The sequence below is a fragment of the Pseudorasbora parva genome, chromosome 3 (assembly GCF_024679245.1).
Source record: "Pseudorasbora parva isolate DD20220531a chromosome 3, ASM2467924v1, whole genome shotgun sequence".
Taxonomy (NCBI): Eukaryota; Metazoa; Chordata; class Actinopteri; order Cypriniformes; family Gobionidae; genus Pseudorasbora; species Pseudorasbora parva.
This window is the reverse complement of record NC_090174.1, coordinates 40,746,697-40,762,865: the sequence shown is the minus strand read 5'-3', so window position 1 is coordinate 40,762,865 and position 16,169 is coordinate 40,746,697. Positions and strand designations below refer to the sequence as shown.

Below are 16,169 nucleotides of genomic sequence, written 5' to 3'. Positions count from 1 at the left end.
AGTCTCTCATTTCCGTTAAAACAAATCTCAGATTTTGGTGACATCATCGCAGACTTCACTTTCTCGTCAAATCTTCTGTCCAATCAAAATGCTCTCTAGAATCTAAAGCCCGCCCCTTACACTGCTGAAGCTGTGGCTGAAATCGGTCAGTTGTTAACACACATTTACTAATTTCTACATGGTGAAAGGGACATAGCACACTATATATGTGATAGGAAATGATTCAGTGTAAATATGCTTTCATTTGAGGCGAATTAAGTCTGTTTTCATGTTAGTTTCACACACCGCAGAGCAGCGCACTCACTCCAACGGCTCTGGTCTAAATTTAGACTACAGACACGGGAGCGCAGCGCGGATCATATGCTCGAGTCGGCCCAGACAACAAAACATATCGACCATTTGAATTCTGCACAGAATGCTGCATTTCAAAGCGATATGGAGGAGATTGTGATGGTAAACAGTGTTAAAGGAAACTGGCTTTACCAAACAGAAAGGTCCGCTCTTGTGCTCTAGTCAAACTGTATATTAACGAAACGCTATTGGCTGTTTGAAAAAAGGGGAGGAGCTGCTAACAGCTGGAGCCGTGTCAGGGGAAATTAGGTCAACACATTGAATAATGCGGCGTGTTTCAAGGCACTTCAGTGGACCTTTAATATTTCTGTAGAAAGTTAGTATAGAAAATTCAAAAGAACAGAATTTATTTGAAATAAAAATTGTATATAATACGATCTTTACTGTCACTTTTGATTCATTTAATTCATTCTTGCTAAATAAAACTGTCCATTTCTTTAAAGACCAAGTTTTCAATGTTGTTAATATGTCTTTGTATGTTTTAATATACTTTTAGACAAACCATGTGCAAATTCATTAGTCAATACCATTTCTGAGTTATGCATTTCTCCTTAAAACTCCAGTGAACCAAAGACAGTGTCAAAAAGTGGTTTGAAACCGCTGGCGTTTCTGACATTGACTACCTTGTAACCAATCATGTCAATGTGCGGGCAGGCTTTAGTATATCATCATTGCTGTGCTGTGAACCAGGGGTGTCTCAAGGGAAGTCATATTAGTATATTTTTCTGTTGATATGAAAGATCATGTACATTTAGCAATATAGTGGGAGAATAACATTAGCAACATTGTGCAACACATTATTAGCTGTTTGATAATGTAGTCAAGAAAAAGGCTAATTGTATTAATTACCGTTATGTGTCTGAAGTTGTAAAGAGCAATACCTTTGTGCAACCATAGCGTTTACTACAGTTACTTGAGTAAAAGTTGACCGAGTGGGTCTCTGAGCTGGTGTGAGTGAGTGGAGGCGGGGCTAACTTTCATATGCACGGATCCGCATATACTAAATGATGAAGAGTTACATTCAAGCTATTTTAAGGCTTCGCTGTTTTCTCAATCAAATAGCTTTTCAATAGCGAAACTCTTCTGTTGATCAAGTAGTGTGGTAGCATCCACACAAGCTAACGTTACATTTTCCCAAGCATTTCTGAATATTGGAAATTTCTCAAATTGGAAACACAATTTCTGCTAAGTCTGCTAAGTTTGCTAAACTGCTAAGTCGTGGATATACTTCACTTTCTACGTTCCTTTCTGCCTCGTGCAGACGCGCACAGATGTGCGCAAGCCTTTTAAATTACTCATTTGGCAGTGAGTACGGAAAGACGGGTTTACGGGCAATCTAGTTGAGCTTTGTTTCCGAGCGCTCAATTCGCTGTTGCACGTGCATGTGTGGTGACAAAAGAGAAACAGTTTTTTCAATGCAAAGTTTGAAAATAATCTATTGTGTTGCTTGAATAAACACAATTTGTTAAAAGCATCGGGGGAAATTTTTTTTTTAAAAGCATCGGGGTCCAGCCTGGCCACCTCCTGCTCTTTGGAGCATGTCTAAATATTTTTGCTACTGTACTTTGAGCTGAGTTGAGTTGTAAATTAACTTACAGTTTGTCCTGGTTTACACATGGTTTTGTTAATATAATGGATTGCATGTTTTTGTCGACAGTTTTTGAATAACTGAAAAAGTATCTATATAAAAAGTGTCTATATGCTTGACTTTTATTGATTACTGAGATAGCATTGACTGAAATTAAGTTGGTTCAATATAAAATTAAATAAATAAAAGTAGCTTAGATGCAGTATACTACTTTTGCCAAGTTGCTGTAGCTTAGCTTGCTACATTTCCCAGGGGGGGTAGCTTCAGTGTAGTGAAGCTTAATTTAATGTAGAGTAACTGGTAGCTTAGCTCACTACATTTTCCAAATAGCTTGCCCAACACTGTTGGCGGAGTGCACTTATTTTTGGCCAACAGTATGTATGTGTTTTAAATCAGTAATTTATGAGGTTCAGTGTTTAGGATGCTCTTTTAGAAGCTTTAGTATGTATAGGAAGTAAGACAGATCACCAGGTTTTGGAACAGAGCCGCTTATACGTCTACAGAGAATTGGAGAGAACAGAGGATGAGGATAAACGGATGCCAGCTTCTAATTTTCCACTGATGTAAAGTTCAAGTGTCCGAGATAATCAGATTATCTCTATGAGAGCCAAGGTCTGGATGCTAAGATCTAGAAACATTCATCTGTCATTAGACCTCTCATCAGGGATCCCAGAGGACTGAAAGGCCAGTTTGCAGAAGAACACTTAAGGACGAGAGAAACAGAGAAACCGTGTGCTTTTGCTCAAGAGTGCAGTCATGCAGTGGTCATTCTACTCATAATTGCAGCAGACTGTAAAACATTACACTCTGGCTGCTGTCAACAAACTACAAAAGAAAATGTTTCTTTTCCAAATGTTTGGCTTATTAAATCCTGTCATATACAAAGGACATCCGCAAAGCACAAAAAATAATAATACGAATTTCACTTCCACCCTCACACATAGGAGATTGAGTTTATGAGAGTTTATTTATTAAGAGAGTTTATTTTATAGGTGGCTGGTCTTCCAGTAAAACATGAAGAAACAGGACTTGGCACACTACTGTGGATCCAAACAAAATCCATCTTTGCTCCCTGCGGCACTATTTTTAAACATTTAACAGTAGATTGATCAATTGGGCAATCATACTAACAATTCTGAATGCCAGGGAACATGGCCCCCATATACCACACAGATCACCCTGTCAGTTGAGGGACTGTACAGCATCACGCGGCCACCTGGTACATGCTACTGTTTAGAGTGCTACAGAGATACTCATTCAACACAATCAGTCATAAATAATAAAGTTTCACACAAACAAAGTCGAAGTTTTGGGTAAAACCAGAAAAACATTACCGTGCTTGGATTCAAACCTGGGGCCAGATTCCCAAGAGTTTGTAAGAAAGAAAGTGTAATACTTGAAAAGTTAAAAGCTCTATATTATTCTCATTGGGACTGAGTGAGAAACATACTGCAGCAACAAATTATTATTTGCTTAAATTAAAGGCAATTGGACTCTAGTTGGTCCATGGGCATTGACATGTGGTCAGGTATCGGGTTTCCTGACATGTAGGCCTGATTTCAACGCAAGGGAAAAGCATAAAGCAAGGCCTGTGAATCTTCTAGACAACACTATAAATACAATACAGGAAGATCTAAATTCAGCACTACAATATATGTTGAAACAACCAGAATATCCAATCATGTCCTGTCACTTTAATTTCATCTTTAACATTGACCAGGCTTCAAGTTAAATTTATTTGTATAGCGCTTTACAATACACATTATTTCCAAACACCTTATAGAAAGTCATAATGTTAGTGACTTTCTATAAGGTGTTTGGAAATAATGTGTATTGTAAAGCGCTATACAAATAAATTTAACTTAAAGCCTGAAACTTTTAAAGTTATCTGGATAACTTTCAGCTGTGTAAACCGCGGTGTAAACTCAATCTCTAAAAAAAAAAACCTCCTTTGTGCTCCTATTTACTTATCTATAAATCTAAACTTGTAGTGTAAGGAAAACCGGGTTTGTCTAACATTATCCAACCATCCCTTTTTGTAGAACACAAGGCCCATCATAATGGATGTTTTTTTAAAGGTTTAAAGGCTGACAAAAACTTTACAGTTAAGGCCCTTTCACACTAAACGTTATTAAACAGCGATAATGTACGACACAATGAATCGAAACAATAAATCCCTATGGAACTATTTACACAAGGCAGGGTTTTTTTCTTTTCTTCACTGAATTATGTGATCTAAAGAGCTTGAAACAGCATACAGAGCGCTGTTTTCTTCTGTGCGTGTCTGTTATGAGTCAGAGAGCTCATTCGCTCTAGAGCTGTCAATCAAATAATGTGATCATATATCCTGCCCCTCCGAATGAACATATCTGACACAAAATGCAAATTCATCATCCATTTGTTGGTGAGAATTGAAGCGATCCATTTGCTTCTCTGTTCTGTAATATTCAGCACCCTGTAAAAAGATACCAACAATTACTCTAAAATCTATTCAGCTCTGTTACATCTATTTGTACAGCTATTTCATGGCATTCCAGCTGAACCCACCCTTACACTCAGGGTTTTCGTGATGGAAGGCGTGACTTTTTCATTGAATATTCGACCTGGATTAGTAACACACAGATTCTGCCATAGTCGTTGCCTGAGTTACGTATGTGTGGGACAGTGCTATCAAAATAGCAACACACACAAAAAAAGTATATATATAAAAAAAAAAAAGAAGAATACTTCTGGAGAAGTATTTATGCGCGCAAATTTCGCCATGATGCAAGTGCAACTGGCTTTTAAAGGGAATGGGAGATGCATGTTGGTGAAATTGGTGCATGTTATGTCCAAAACACACACATGACTCATTAAGAGAATAGGGATACCCTTTTCAACCATGCACCATGTGCGCCAACCATTTTTCCCGTTATTAATCTAGCAAAAGTGGACACGCCCTTAGTGCACTTACACCATGCGCTTCAGACCATAAGTTTAGATCGTTAAAAAAGGGCCATCAGTATTTTTGCCACTCAGTGAGTGTAACCACAGTGGCTCTGCCTACGGTGACGTCATGTGCATACCCTCTGTCTATACATAAAAAAAAAACAAAAAAACATTTTAATTCTATATTTATCCATTTATTAACCTTTTCTATGCACCAATAAACAATAATTTTCTTTTAATAATTTACCCTTTTCTATTCAAATAAAATATTAAGAATGCAGATAAAACTATTTAAAGAATATTAGGAATTCAAAATATAAATATATTTTAAGAATATAGAAACTCATGAATATTTTCTTGCTTATTACAAAATGTCAGAAAATAAGAAGCAATCGTTATTAAGAATATTTCATGATCTTGTCCCTGGTCTAAAACTGTAGTGTGTAAAATTAACATAAGCTGTTATGAAATAACCAGAGAGTTCTGAAAAATTCATTGCATGCCCCCAAAATAGCTGGATGTCTGAGTTGAATATTTCAGAGATATTACGCCATTTCTCTGGCTACTTTTGCAAATGAGCAGCACACTGATTGGAGCCTATCAGAGCTCTATTAGAAATGAGAAAATGAAGAACCGAGGGGAAGCGTATTGATCTCCGGAGAGAAGCCACTGATTTGATACATATATCCTGCTTTTCAGCCTGGACTGTGTAGTGAGGAGACCTGATTAGAGAGGAGACGGCCAACGTTAACACGCGCAATTGCTCTTAAAGAACGAATGAAAACTTGCTGTCACGGAAAAGAACCAGCATAGTAGTAGTATTTTTAATGAAATATCTGATAAGCAAATCAAGGGTGGGTAATTGAGTGGATTGTCTGTTTAGGGATATGTTGCAGAAAAATGAATTGATGTGATTTTTGCATTAAGGGGAAAGCAAAGGTATTAGCCCAAGTGCTGTGCTCAATATATAATTCTTTCTGAGCTCTCTCTCTCTCTCTCTCTCTCTCTCTCTCTCTCTCTCTCTCTCTCTCTCTCTCTCTCTCTCTCTCTCTCTCTCTCTCTCTCTCTCTCTCTCCCTCTCCCTCTCCCTCTCCCTCTCCCTCTCCCCTAAGGTTAAAGAGCTGTCAGGGAGTTATCCCTGGTGTAGATGTGAACAGGGAGATGAGATGCATGGTAAGTATAACAGAGCACTCTAGAGCAGTGATTTTCAAACTTTTTTTAAGTGCAACCCTTTTTTTCTTTTTAATTGACGCAACCTATGTGTGTTTATGTGTGTTTATTTGATATATATATATATATATATATATATATATATATATATATATATATATATATATATATATATATATATATATATATATATATATATATATATATATATATATATACACACACACACACACACACACACACACACACACACACACACACACACACACACACACACACACACACACACAGAGATCAGGCATAACATAATGACCATCTTCCTATTGGCCTTCCACCTTTTGGTCCAACGTTCAGTGCCAAAACAGCCCTGACCCACCAAGGCATGACCCCTACTAGACCCCTGAAGGTGTGCTGTGGTATCTGGCACCAAAATTTTAGCAGCAGAACCTTTAAGTCTTTTAAATTGTGAGGTGGGACCTCCATGGATCGAACTTGTTTTTTCAGCACATCCCACAGATGCTCGACTGGATGAGATCTGGGTAATTTGAAGGCCAAGTCAAACTCGTTGTTGTCCTCGTCAAACCATTCCTGAACCATTTGTCCATTGTGGCAGGCCACAGCCATCAGGAAATACCGTTTCCATGGTGTATTTCACCAGAGGAGCCAGGCGAAAGTATAAACAAGGCTTTAGCTGCCCATGACCCTGTCACCGGTTCACCACTGTTCCTTTCTTGGAGCACTTTTGATAGATATTGACCACTGTAAACCGGGAACTCCCCACAAGAGCTGCAGTTTTGGAGATGCTCTAACCCTTTTTTCCTGCTTCTAAAATATCAACGTTGAGGACAAAATGCTGACTTACTACCTAATATATCCCACCCACTTACAGGTGCCATGATTAAGAGATAATCAGTTTTATTCACTGGTCATAATGTTATGCCTGATTGATGTATACACATACATAATTTACATGTAATAATATGCATACATGAATAAATTTACACACAATCAAGTTAAGCAACAAGAACACTAATATTCAAATAAAAATCTTCATTCGTATATTTAAGATGAAGGAAAGAAAGAGAGTAGGGCAGTTTGGAACGACATGAAAGTGAGTATGATGACAATTTTCATTTTGAGCTATGTTTATTTTTTTTTTAAATATGAAAGCCAGCGTATAAAGCATTCATCTCAATGCAGTTCTGCATACTCACAGTACCACAGGAAAACACATCGAATTGAGGAAATATATGAAAGGTCAATGTGAAGAAAAACATTATCTAGATTAAGAACAGAAAAGGTAGCCATATTTGCCTCTCCTTCAATAAATTGTATTAAAAAAAAGCACATTCCGCCTTACTCTACTAAACTTTCAATAGGCAACACACAGCCCAAGCAGACCAGCCTCCTCCATTAGCCTAGTGCAGTATCATGTTGCAATAGCCCTTAGCTAACCACAGGACCATTAGCTTCTATCCGTCTATCTTATCCCTGTCATTCTGAATGCTGCTTACCACTTCAAGGACCAGATGCCTGCTTTATTATTCAATTAACCAATATATACACTGTCCGTACCATCTGAGGACAAAACTAACTGCAAACTGAACGCATAAAACAGATTTTGTCAAACATACTTGGCTTTTTAGAAGTACCTTTTTAAAATAGGGAGGCAATCATCATCATGCTACACTCAAACTAAATGTTTATTTTTTTTACAGTGTGAGATATCTTACCCAGGGTACTAGAATCACCACCAGATTTTAGGATTTTTCCACTAATCATGAGAATGAGTGCAAGCATATGGATGTCTTTAATGACCACACATACAGATTCCTGTCAGAGGGTTTTTCTTTAATCTTGTGCTTCCAGAACCATCAGCAAGACAGCAAGAGGCCTTTAACAACAGGATTTCAAAGTAATGGCAGGAAACGAGAGACCATAGCCACCACAGGGACCAGCTTCTTCTCAACATCTCAATCACATACGTCCCGCATCAGCCTTTTGGACACTTCCTAAAGCTTTTTTATTCATTTTACCTTGCTGTAAAACACACTCACATTCTCTTTCTCCCTGATGGATAGCAGACCACTCACAGATTCCATATATCCTCCAGAACCACAGGGCTAAATTCAACACTAATAGCTTCATAGGACACTGTGATTAATCATGATATTTTTGGTCTTGGTGAAAGGAGGGAAAGACACTATGTAATTAAAAATCCAGACATAGAGATTATTCACGCTGGTGTAAGGAAAGTGAACCAGAGCCCCCTAAAGATCAGAAATTAAGTGAGCATAATTCACTGCTTAACTGACAGCGGCAAGTCTAAACACGCTACAAAAGGAAATATGATAATGCTCAAAAACACAACCAGAGATGGAGCCATCTTTTCATTGAAATATGATATACTTACAGTAAAAAAATAAATGTTAAATTGTTGCAAAGGTGTTGATACATCTGTGAGGTATTATTGTTACATCATTGAGGGGAGACTGCTGTTAAACTATTTTAATTGAGACAAAAATTTACTAACATGGAAACTAAGAGAGACAAACAAAGTAAAAAATATTTTGTGCTTTGCTAAAAACATTCAGCGCTATAGTTTGAGGCACTTTGATCCAAGTATGCGAGATGCTTTTCTGCTTTGTTTTCAGAGATCAGTTCAAGAAACAAACATTACTGGACTATACAGCCTTTCTCGGATCTGCTGTGCCCTTATTTGCCAGAGCTACCACTTTGTTTCCCATCAGGCTTTTATTGTGGTATCATCGATTTCAGATTTACCCGCCGCTAAACATATTATTAAAAAAAGCAAACTGATCATACAGATGTCACTCAGATGGACTCTTTATGTCTAAGCAAACATTTCTTGGTCAAAATAAGAAGTGGAACAGACTGGAAATTGATACTGGATATTGACTTTGTGGCACAGTGTTCAGGCAAACTCCCTTTCAAGAAAAGTCTATTCACTCGGCGGCCATTCTAACAACTGCAGTGATGTAATGAATTTACCAATCAGAGATTGACTTTTTACTTAGAAGGAGTGACACATTTTGCCATATTGCATGTTGCAGTTTCTGCCATTCAAAAGTAATAGGAGTGAACCATCTATAATCTTTGTTCAAATTCAGCAGTGTAGCCTGGGTGGAAGTAGTCTATTGATCCTGGATAACTGCAGCAGTGTAGAGCTATTAAAGGGATACTTTACCGCTTTTCCATATTAAACTATGTTATTCCCTTAACTAAGACGAGTTGATACATAACTCTCTCGTCTCAGTGCGTGCACATAATCGCTCTGACGCGCGGTGACATTCTGATAGAATTTAGCTTAGCCCACTAAGCCCAGTTCATTCACTATGGTACCAAACAGAGATCAAGTCAGAAGCGACCAAACACCTCCACGTTTTCCCTATTTAAATACAGTTACACGAATAGTTGAACAATCAAGTATGGTCAGTGGTGGAAATGGGCGAAATTCACTGGGCGGACTATATAGTTTGGAAATGTGTTGTTGTTTTGTTTTTTTGCACAGTTTAAGATACCTTCTAATTAAGTCATGGATATGTGAACAGGGATCGGTTTGACAATGTTGTCATCTCAAAATCTTTTCAGTTTTGAGCACATCATTGTCATGTGACCCCATGGGTGTCAGAGGCTAATTAAAAAGTTGGTGGGTGCCAATAGCAGCTGGTGAAAAATATAATAGGCGGGGCATTTTTTTTGCGGGGGGTCTGGGGGTTCTCCCCCATAAATTGTATTATTTCGTAGATGTGATTTCCTGCATAATGGTACATTTGAGGCCATATCCCTTGCCTATACCAAAAAAAGACCTCAAACCAGTCAATACCAATAGTATAATAAAAAGACAATATTAATTTAACTGCCATAGAAATCAACAGTTTCACAGATAATGATAATGAACAAGTTGCATGTTTATTATGCTCCGTGCCCAGATAGAAATAGTGCCGTTTACTAAACGATTGATTGGGAAAGACAAAATTACAGAAATCACTGGGTTGTTTATCGTGGCTATTGAGTAGGGTAATACGCATGGCATCAAGCTTTGACGCAAATCGATTTAGAGGTTCGAATCCGCCTTTTGCCACACTCGCTCTACTACCTTTTCCCATCACATATCAGATCGGAAAGGCATTTATTTTATATAAAAATGGAGAAAATTATTAGAAAAGGGGAAATAAATTGTCTAACATGATTAATAATAAGTGTTTCTCAGTTAAGGGTAGGTAAACAGACATGTGCTGAATTAGAGACGATAAAAGTGAGTGGGTCCAATAACATGGGTCTTAAAAAGTAGGTGGGTCTTGTCCCCCACACACACAGACAATTGATTTATTTATTGATTAAATAAATAAAATAATAATTTCCAGGTAAACTGTTGCCTTCCACCTCCATTTCAGTATTTACAATGTTCAGGGAAAAAAGGACTAGGTCTATACTTTCAAATAAAAATAAAGAAAATAACAAATAAAGAAACAATAACTTGAATACAAGCAGCAGCACAAATTAATGCCATCAAGCATTTCGTTTTAGGTACAGAAATTGAATAAAGTAATCAAATGTAAAATAACTGCATATTTCACTGTTTAAAGGGGGGGGTGAAACACTCAGTTTCAGTCAATCTCATGTCAATCTTGAGTACCTATAGAGTAGTATTGCATCCTTCATATCTCCAAAAAGTCTTTAGTTTTATTATATTTATAAAAGAAATATGGGCTGTACCGAGTCTTTCTGGAAAAAACGGAGCGCCTGGAGGCGTATCGTGTGGGCGGAGCTAAAGAATGACACGCGCGCAAAGCGGTGACGTCCTCAAGCGTGGAAAAACTCATGGCTATCGAGCTCAGTTAATACAGATCATGATCCAGAATCATTCGGAGGCTGAAATAAATTGAACAGGAGAAACAACAACAGCAGGACGTCCGTCTCTGTGGTATGTACTGTATTTAGTGGCCTGTCAACATTTGTGTGTATTTACTCGCAGTTTATGAGGACATGATTTGGTTTATGGACTATTATATGCGACTTTTCCCTTAGCAGTAGCAAGCAAAACGGTTTTGCACGTCAGACTCGTCAGTGTAACGTTATACAAACAATGGAGTCCGTTAGCGCATTTGAATGACGAAGCAAGCGATCATGTCGTTTACTGATGTTTACTCATGCGACGAGCCAACAGTATAGACATTTGAAGCAGTTTTACTCACCGGCTACTTCCAAAGCAGGACCAAACCTTTATCGCTGGGACCGCTCCGTCAAAAACACACTTTGGTATGATTTGGTAAAGTCCTGACAGCAGTGAACGGAGGAGATCCACTTTGCGATGCGACTGAAGCGATGTTGTGAAGCTTCCCGTCATTTCTGCATTCAAATCGGTTCAAATGCAGCGCTGCCTTCCCGGAATGCTGTGCTGAAGCGTTGAAGTCACCCATAGGAATAAAGTGGAGCGCGGCGCCTGGATCGACTGGATCTGCACCTGAGTGTTTATGGGCGTGCATTTCCTCTCTCGCTCTAGTCACGCGCGGGCGCACCCGGGAGAAGTATGGCCCATACAAGGACCTTCTGATCTATTAACGTCAAGCCGACCCATACTCGAAAAAAGCTCTCCGAAACTTGTGAGAAACTGGAAGGAGTATTTTTGACACAGAAATACTCCATCAAACGTCCAACATTAGTTTTTGAAACTTTGTCTATGTTTAGGATGGGAATCCAAGTCTTTAACAGTGTAAAAAGGTCAGTATGCATGAAACAGCATTTCACCCCCCCTTTAAATTAAAGATGAATCCTTATTAAACGTACACAAGCTATTTAATCAAGAGCAGTAAGTGATGTCCTTTTGTTTGACATTAAACAGAGTAAAGGTTGCTGCTCCTTTAAGACATAGTCATCGTTTTTCTCGACTGTATAAAGTTCACTTAAGGCATATTCAGACTGTCTGCTTGGATACTCATCAAGATGGACATGTTGACATACTTTTTTTGTGTGAGTTTGTCCATTCAAGCAAAAAACTTGAAAGATAACTCAATATTTGCCCGCTGTGAGACGAATGCGCGCTTTGGGACGAGTGCACAGAGACAGATCTTCTCACAGTGCGGGCAAGTTATCATTTGCTTCTTCTGGCGAATGTACCCGGGTGATGATGACGGAAATGTCTGGTCATATTTCGGACATACGGCAGCACTCGCATGCATGAACAGTTTACAAAGAGAGGGCCGTTTTGCCCACGTTTTTTCTTTTATTATCGCTGTTGTAATGTAGGCAATCACTGAGAAGCCAGCACGTATCCATCGACAGAAACATACATAAAGCATTATTTTCAAGTTAGTCCATATTATAGGTGCGTCATCAGATGTGAGATGAACCTTTCACACGGCTCTCAGACGGCACCTTAGGGTGACGCGGCACCGCGGATGGGAAACACTGTCTTAACAGAGCTTTATCCATTTAAAGTAAGTTTCTATTCAAATTTTCTGTCAAAATCATTTCAGATAATTTACCTCAGTCTGTTTTGAACTGAAGTTCTGTGAGGAATAATCCAAATAAAATGCTCACATATGGAGAATTATTTCCATCGGCTGCAGTTTGCCGGTATTGGCCAAAAGTCGACATAGCGCTGCCATTATCACAGAATATTCCACAGTTAAATAAGTTATTTTACATTACGTTACGTTTATGTGCCTATTATATTGTAGACTATTGAGTGGCTAAAATATTTTAATTTAAAAATCAGGTCAGGGGTTACTCTTTCACCATAAATCGATGCGTGCGTACGGACGACTGTCGGCAGCTCGTTATTTTCGTTTATCAAGTTTTAAATATGGATATTTTTCTTTCACAAACACATCACTTTGCTTCATAAGGCCTTTATTAACACCCCAGAGGGGTGTGGAGTATGTTTATGATGGATGAATGCATTTTTTTGGATGCACTTTTTTGGGCTTCGAAATATGAACACCAATTTACTGACGTTATACTTTAAATCTTGGAAGATTTGGACATTTTTTAATATATCTCAGATTGTATTCATCTGAAAGAAGAAAATCATATACACCTAGGTTGGCTTGAGGGTGAGTGAATCATCAGGTAATGTTCATTTTAATTTTTGGGTGAACTATTAATTAACTCGATTAATGCCATTAACTCCAGCTTTAAACATTTGGACATATTACCTATCACTACTGCTTCAGTATTATTTTTAAAAAGCCACAGAAATGAGAGCGCTATGTACTATTTTGCTATTTTGACTGTTCGGTTCATGAAATAAATATTACTTTCGCCAGATGAAATTTCTGTTTTCAATGTCTAAGGCTTTGTTTTGTTTTATGTTTTTGAAAGATGTCATCCTCAACAAGGCTGCATTTATTTGAACAAAAATACAGTAAAACAGCAATATTGGGAAATATTATTATAGGGCTAACAGTCATGGGCAAAATGCCACAAAATTCCAATTTTAAATTACTGTTAAAATGATCATCCATCTCTATCTTTCACGAGTAAAGTCAAAAAACAGTTATAGAAGAAACATTTATGTCAGTATAATCATGCAGAAATCTACAGGTACGAGACTATTAGACTCACATTGTAAAGGATGTCAACCCATCCTTCCATAGTGATGCACTGGAAGACGGTGAGCACAGCAAAGAGGATGTTGTCAAAGTTTGTTATGCCGAAGTTTGGACCGGTCCAGTATTCCCTACATATAGTTGTGCCATTTTCACACGTCCGGGCTGGTTCATCAGACCCACATGGAAAGTCAGCCGCCTGTTCCCCTGATTGAACAACATTACTGTCAGCCGTAAACCATCTCAGCATTCTTTACAGCAACTTAAGAGTGTATGAGTGCTTACAAACACAATAAACTGAAACCACAAGCTCCATTAGCATGCTAAAGCTCACATACCGTTATCGACTCTGAAGCAGGTGCGGTGGAACTTGCCCAAGTAGAAGTCTAGACCAATGATGGCAAACATGAGAATAGCAAAGAAGAGCAGAAGGCCGATCTGAAGCAGAGGAATCATCGCTTTCATGATGGACTTGAGAACCACTTGGAGACCTTATCACACACAGAGGAAATACTGTATGTACTGCAAACAGCAAAAACTGACAACTAAATGCAAAGAATGGTAAGCTGCGAACAGTTTAACAACAACAATTTCTCAATTCATCTTAATTTTTGCAACAAAAAAGAGGAGAAGTTCAAAAGCTTGCAGTGCATTTCATTTGTAATATGACTTACTTGGAATTCCAGACACCAGTTTGAGAGGCCGCAAGACTCTCACTGCCCTGAGTGTCCGCAAGTCAAAGTCTGGTCCCACTATGGTCAGAATCCTGTTGAAAAAAACACACCAATGATACAGTGTATGGCAATATACAGCCTATGCCATAGGTTTCAAGCGTTTTGATACCAAGGACTACTAAATATAATGATCCCCTTAAGAAAAACGCTCTACACTATATAAAGGCAGCAATACATTTTAACTTTTAAAGGTCTACTTAAAATGAAATATATGGGTTTTATAATATATATTTACTAAAGGCAGAGCAATACATTTAAAGCTGCTGTCCGTAACTTTTTTGTGTTCAAGATTTGCAAAAATTAGATAATGAGAATGTACAAAATGAATCCATTTTCCAAACCGTGATTTTGTCTTACCCTGAATCATTATGGTACACTTATAATAAGTGTTTATATTGGGAGTATTTCAGGCCAGGCTGGTAGGTACCGCTGAGGAGGAGCACAGTCCCTGCGTGATCCGCCATAGACATAAACAGAGAGAAGTAGCTCCAGCTGCAATGTCCTTCCGCAAGACGCATGCAGTTCTGTTTATTAACCACTAGAGTGCAAAAAGTTACGGACTGCAGCTTTAATATTATCTAGAAAATATTTATATTTATTGATTAATATTCACATATTTAAAATATATCATATTATATAAATTACACATTATTCACACAGTTTTTTTTCATTAAATAAACATTTATTTGTAAAGTGTTTTTCACAATAAATATTATACATCCAAACGTTATTAATACACTACCATTTAAAATGTTAGGGTCAGTAAGATAAAATAAAAATTATAATAATACTTTTATTCAACAAGGATATATTGCATTGATTAAAAGCTACAGTAAATCCATTTATAATGTTACAAAATAATTATATTTGAAATATATGCTGTTCGTTTGATCTTTCTATTCATCAAAGAATCCTGAAGAAGAAAACAAAAACTTAATAATAATGGAAAAAAAATGCTAAAGCACCAAATCAGCATATTAGAACAATGATGATTATATGACTCTAAAGACTAAAATTCAGCTTTGCCATAACAGGAATAAATTCCTTTAAATTATCTAGAAAACAGAAAAATAGCAAATATGGAAATAGAAAAGTTATTTTAAATTGCAATAATATTTCTCAATATTAAGTTATTTTTAATCAAATAAACACAGCCTTATTGAGATTTCTATTAAAAACATAAACAAATCAAACAACTCCATATTCTTGAACTATAGTGTATTTTTTGAATGTAATAAAAATTGATTAAAAATTATGTAAATAATTAATAAAAAAATGTATATTTAACATTTACACCATTTTTAAAAAAGCAGCCATAATCAACATGGCCAACAGAACCAGTTAACTCACAACCTCATCAGATGTGTTACACTGTCCTGAGTGACCATCTTTAAATCATGGCGGATCACTCCTTAGAGTGTCCTGTACATTTATATTTCACTGAGACATTTAAAATGGATTTCCCCCATGTTGACTCGTCTGCCCTGATGGCAGCTCACAGCTGAATTGTGGAAAAAAATCCCCCATTCCCTAGGGCACAGCCACACATAGTACTCCTGTCTGATTCTCTCACACACAGCATCTGTGACTAGTGAAAACTCTGACCATTCTCTTTTCTCAGGCTTTCACATGGTAAAAGGGAGAGTCTAGGACAGTCTGCATTAATATATTAAAAGCGTTCACTCTATCCTCAGTTCCCTTTCATTCTCTCATATCTAAGAAGTGTGCATTAGTCTAAAAACACCATGAAGATTCTGACCTCACTGAGAGGGACAGCTCAACAAATTATGGCCCAAAGCACAGCTTGGATTCGCAGCTGGTATG

At 37.6% G+C, this 16,169-nt stretch overlaps 1 protein-coding gene across 6 annotated transcripts in view; it reads right to left on the bottom strand.

The window, feature by feature from the left end:
- cacna1ba (calcium channel, voltage-dependent, N type, alpha 1B subunit, a) overlaps positions 1-16,169 on the bottom strand; it is a 139,068-nt gene that overhangs the window by 87,107 nt on the left and 35,792 nt on the right. For all 6 annotated transcript variants that reach the window (XM_067438879.1, XM_067438880.1, XM_067438881.1 and 3 more), the window contains exons 4-6: positions 14,286-14,377; positions 13,950-14,102; positions 13,628-13,818 (exon numbers count right to left, since the gene is read on the bottom strand). In XM_067438879.1, the coding sequence (XP_067294980.1) occupies positions 13,628-13,818; positions 13,950-14,102; positions 14,286-14,377 (436 nt within the window). The remainder of the gene's footprint in view (positions 1-13,627; positions 13,819-13,949; positions 14,103-14,285; positions 14,378-16,169) is intronic.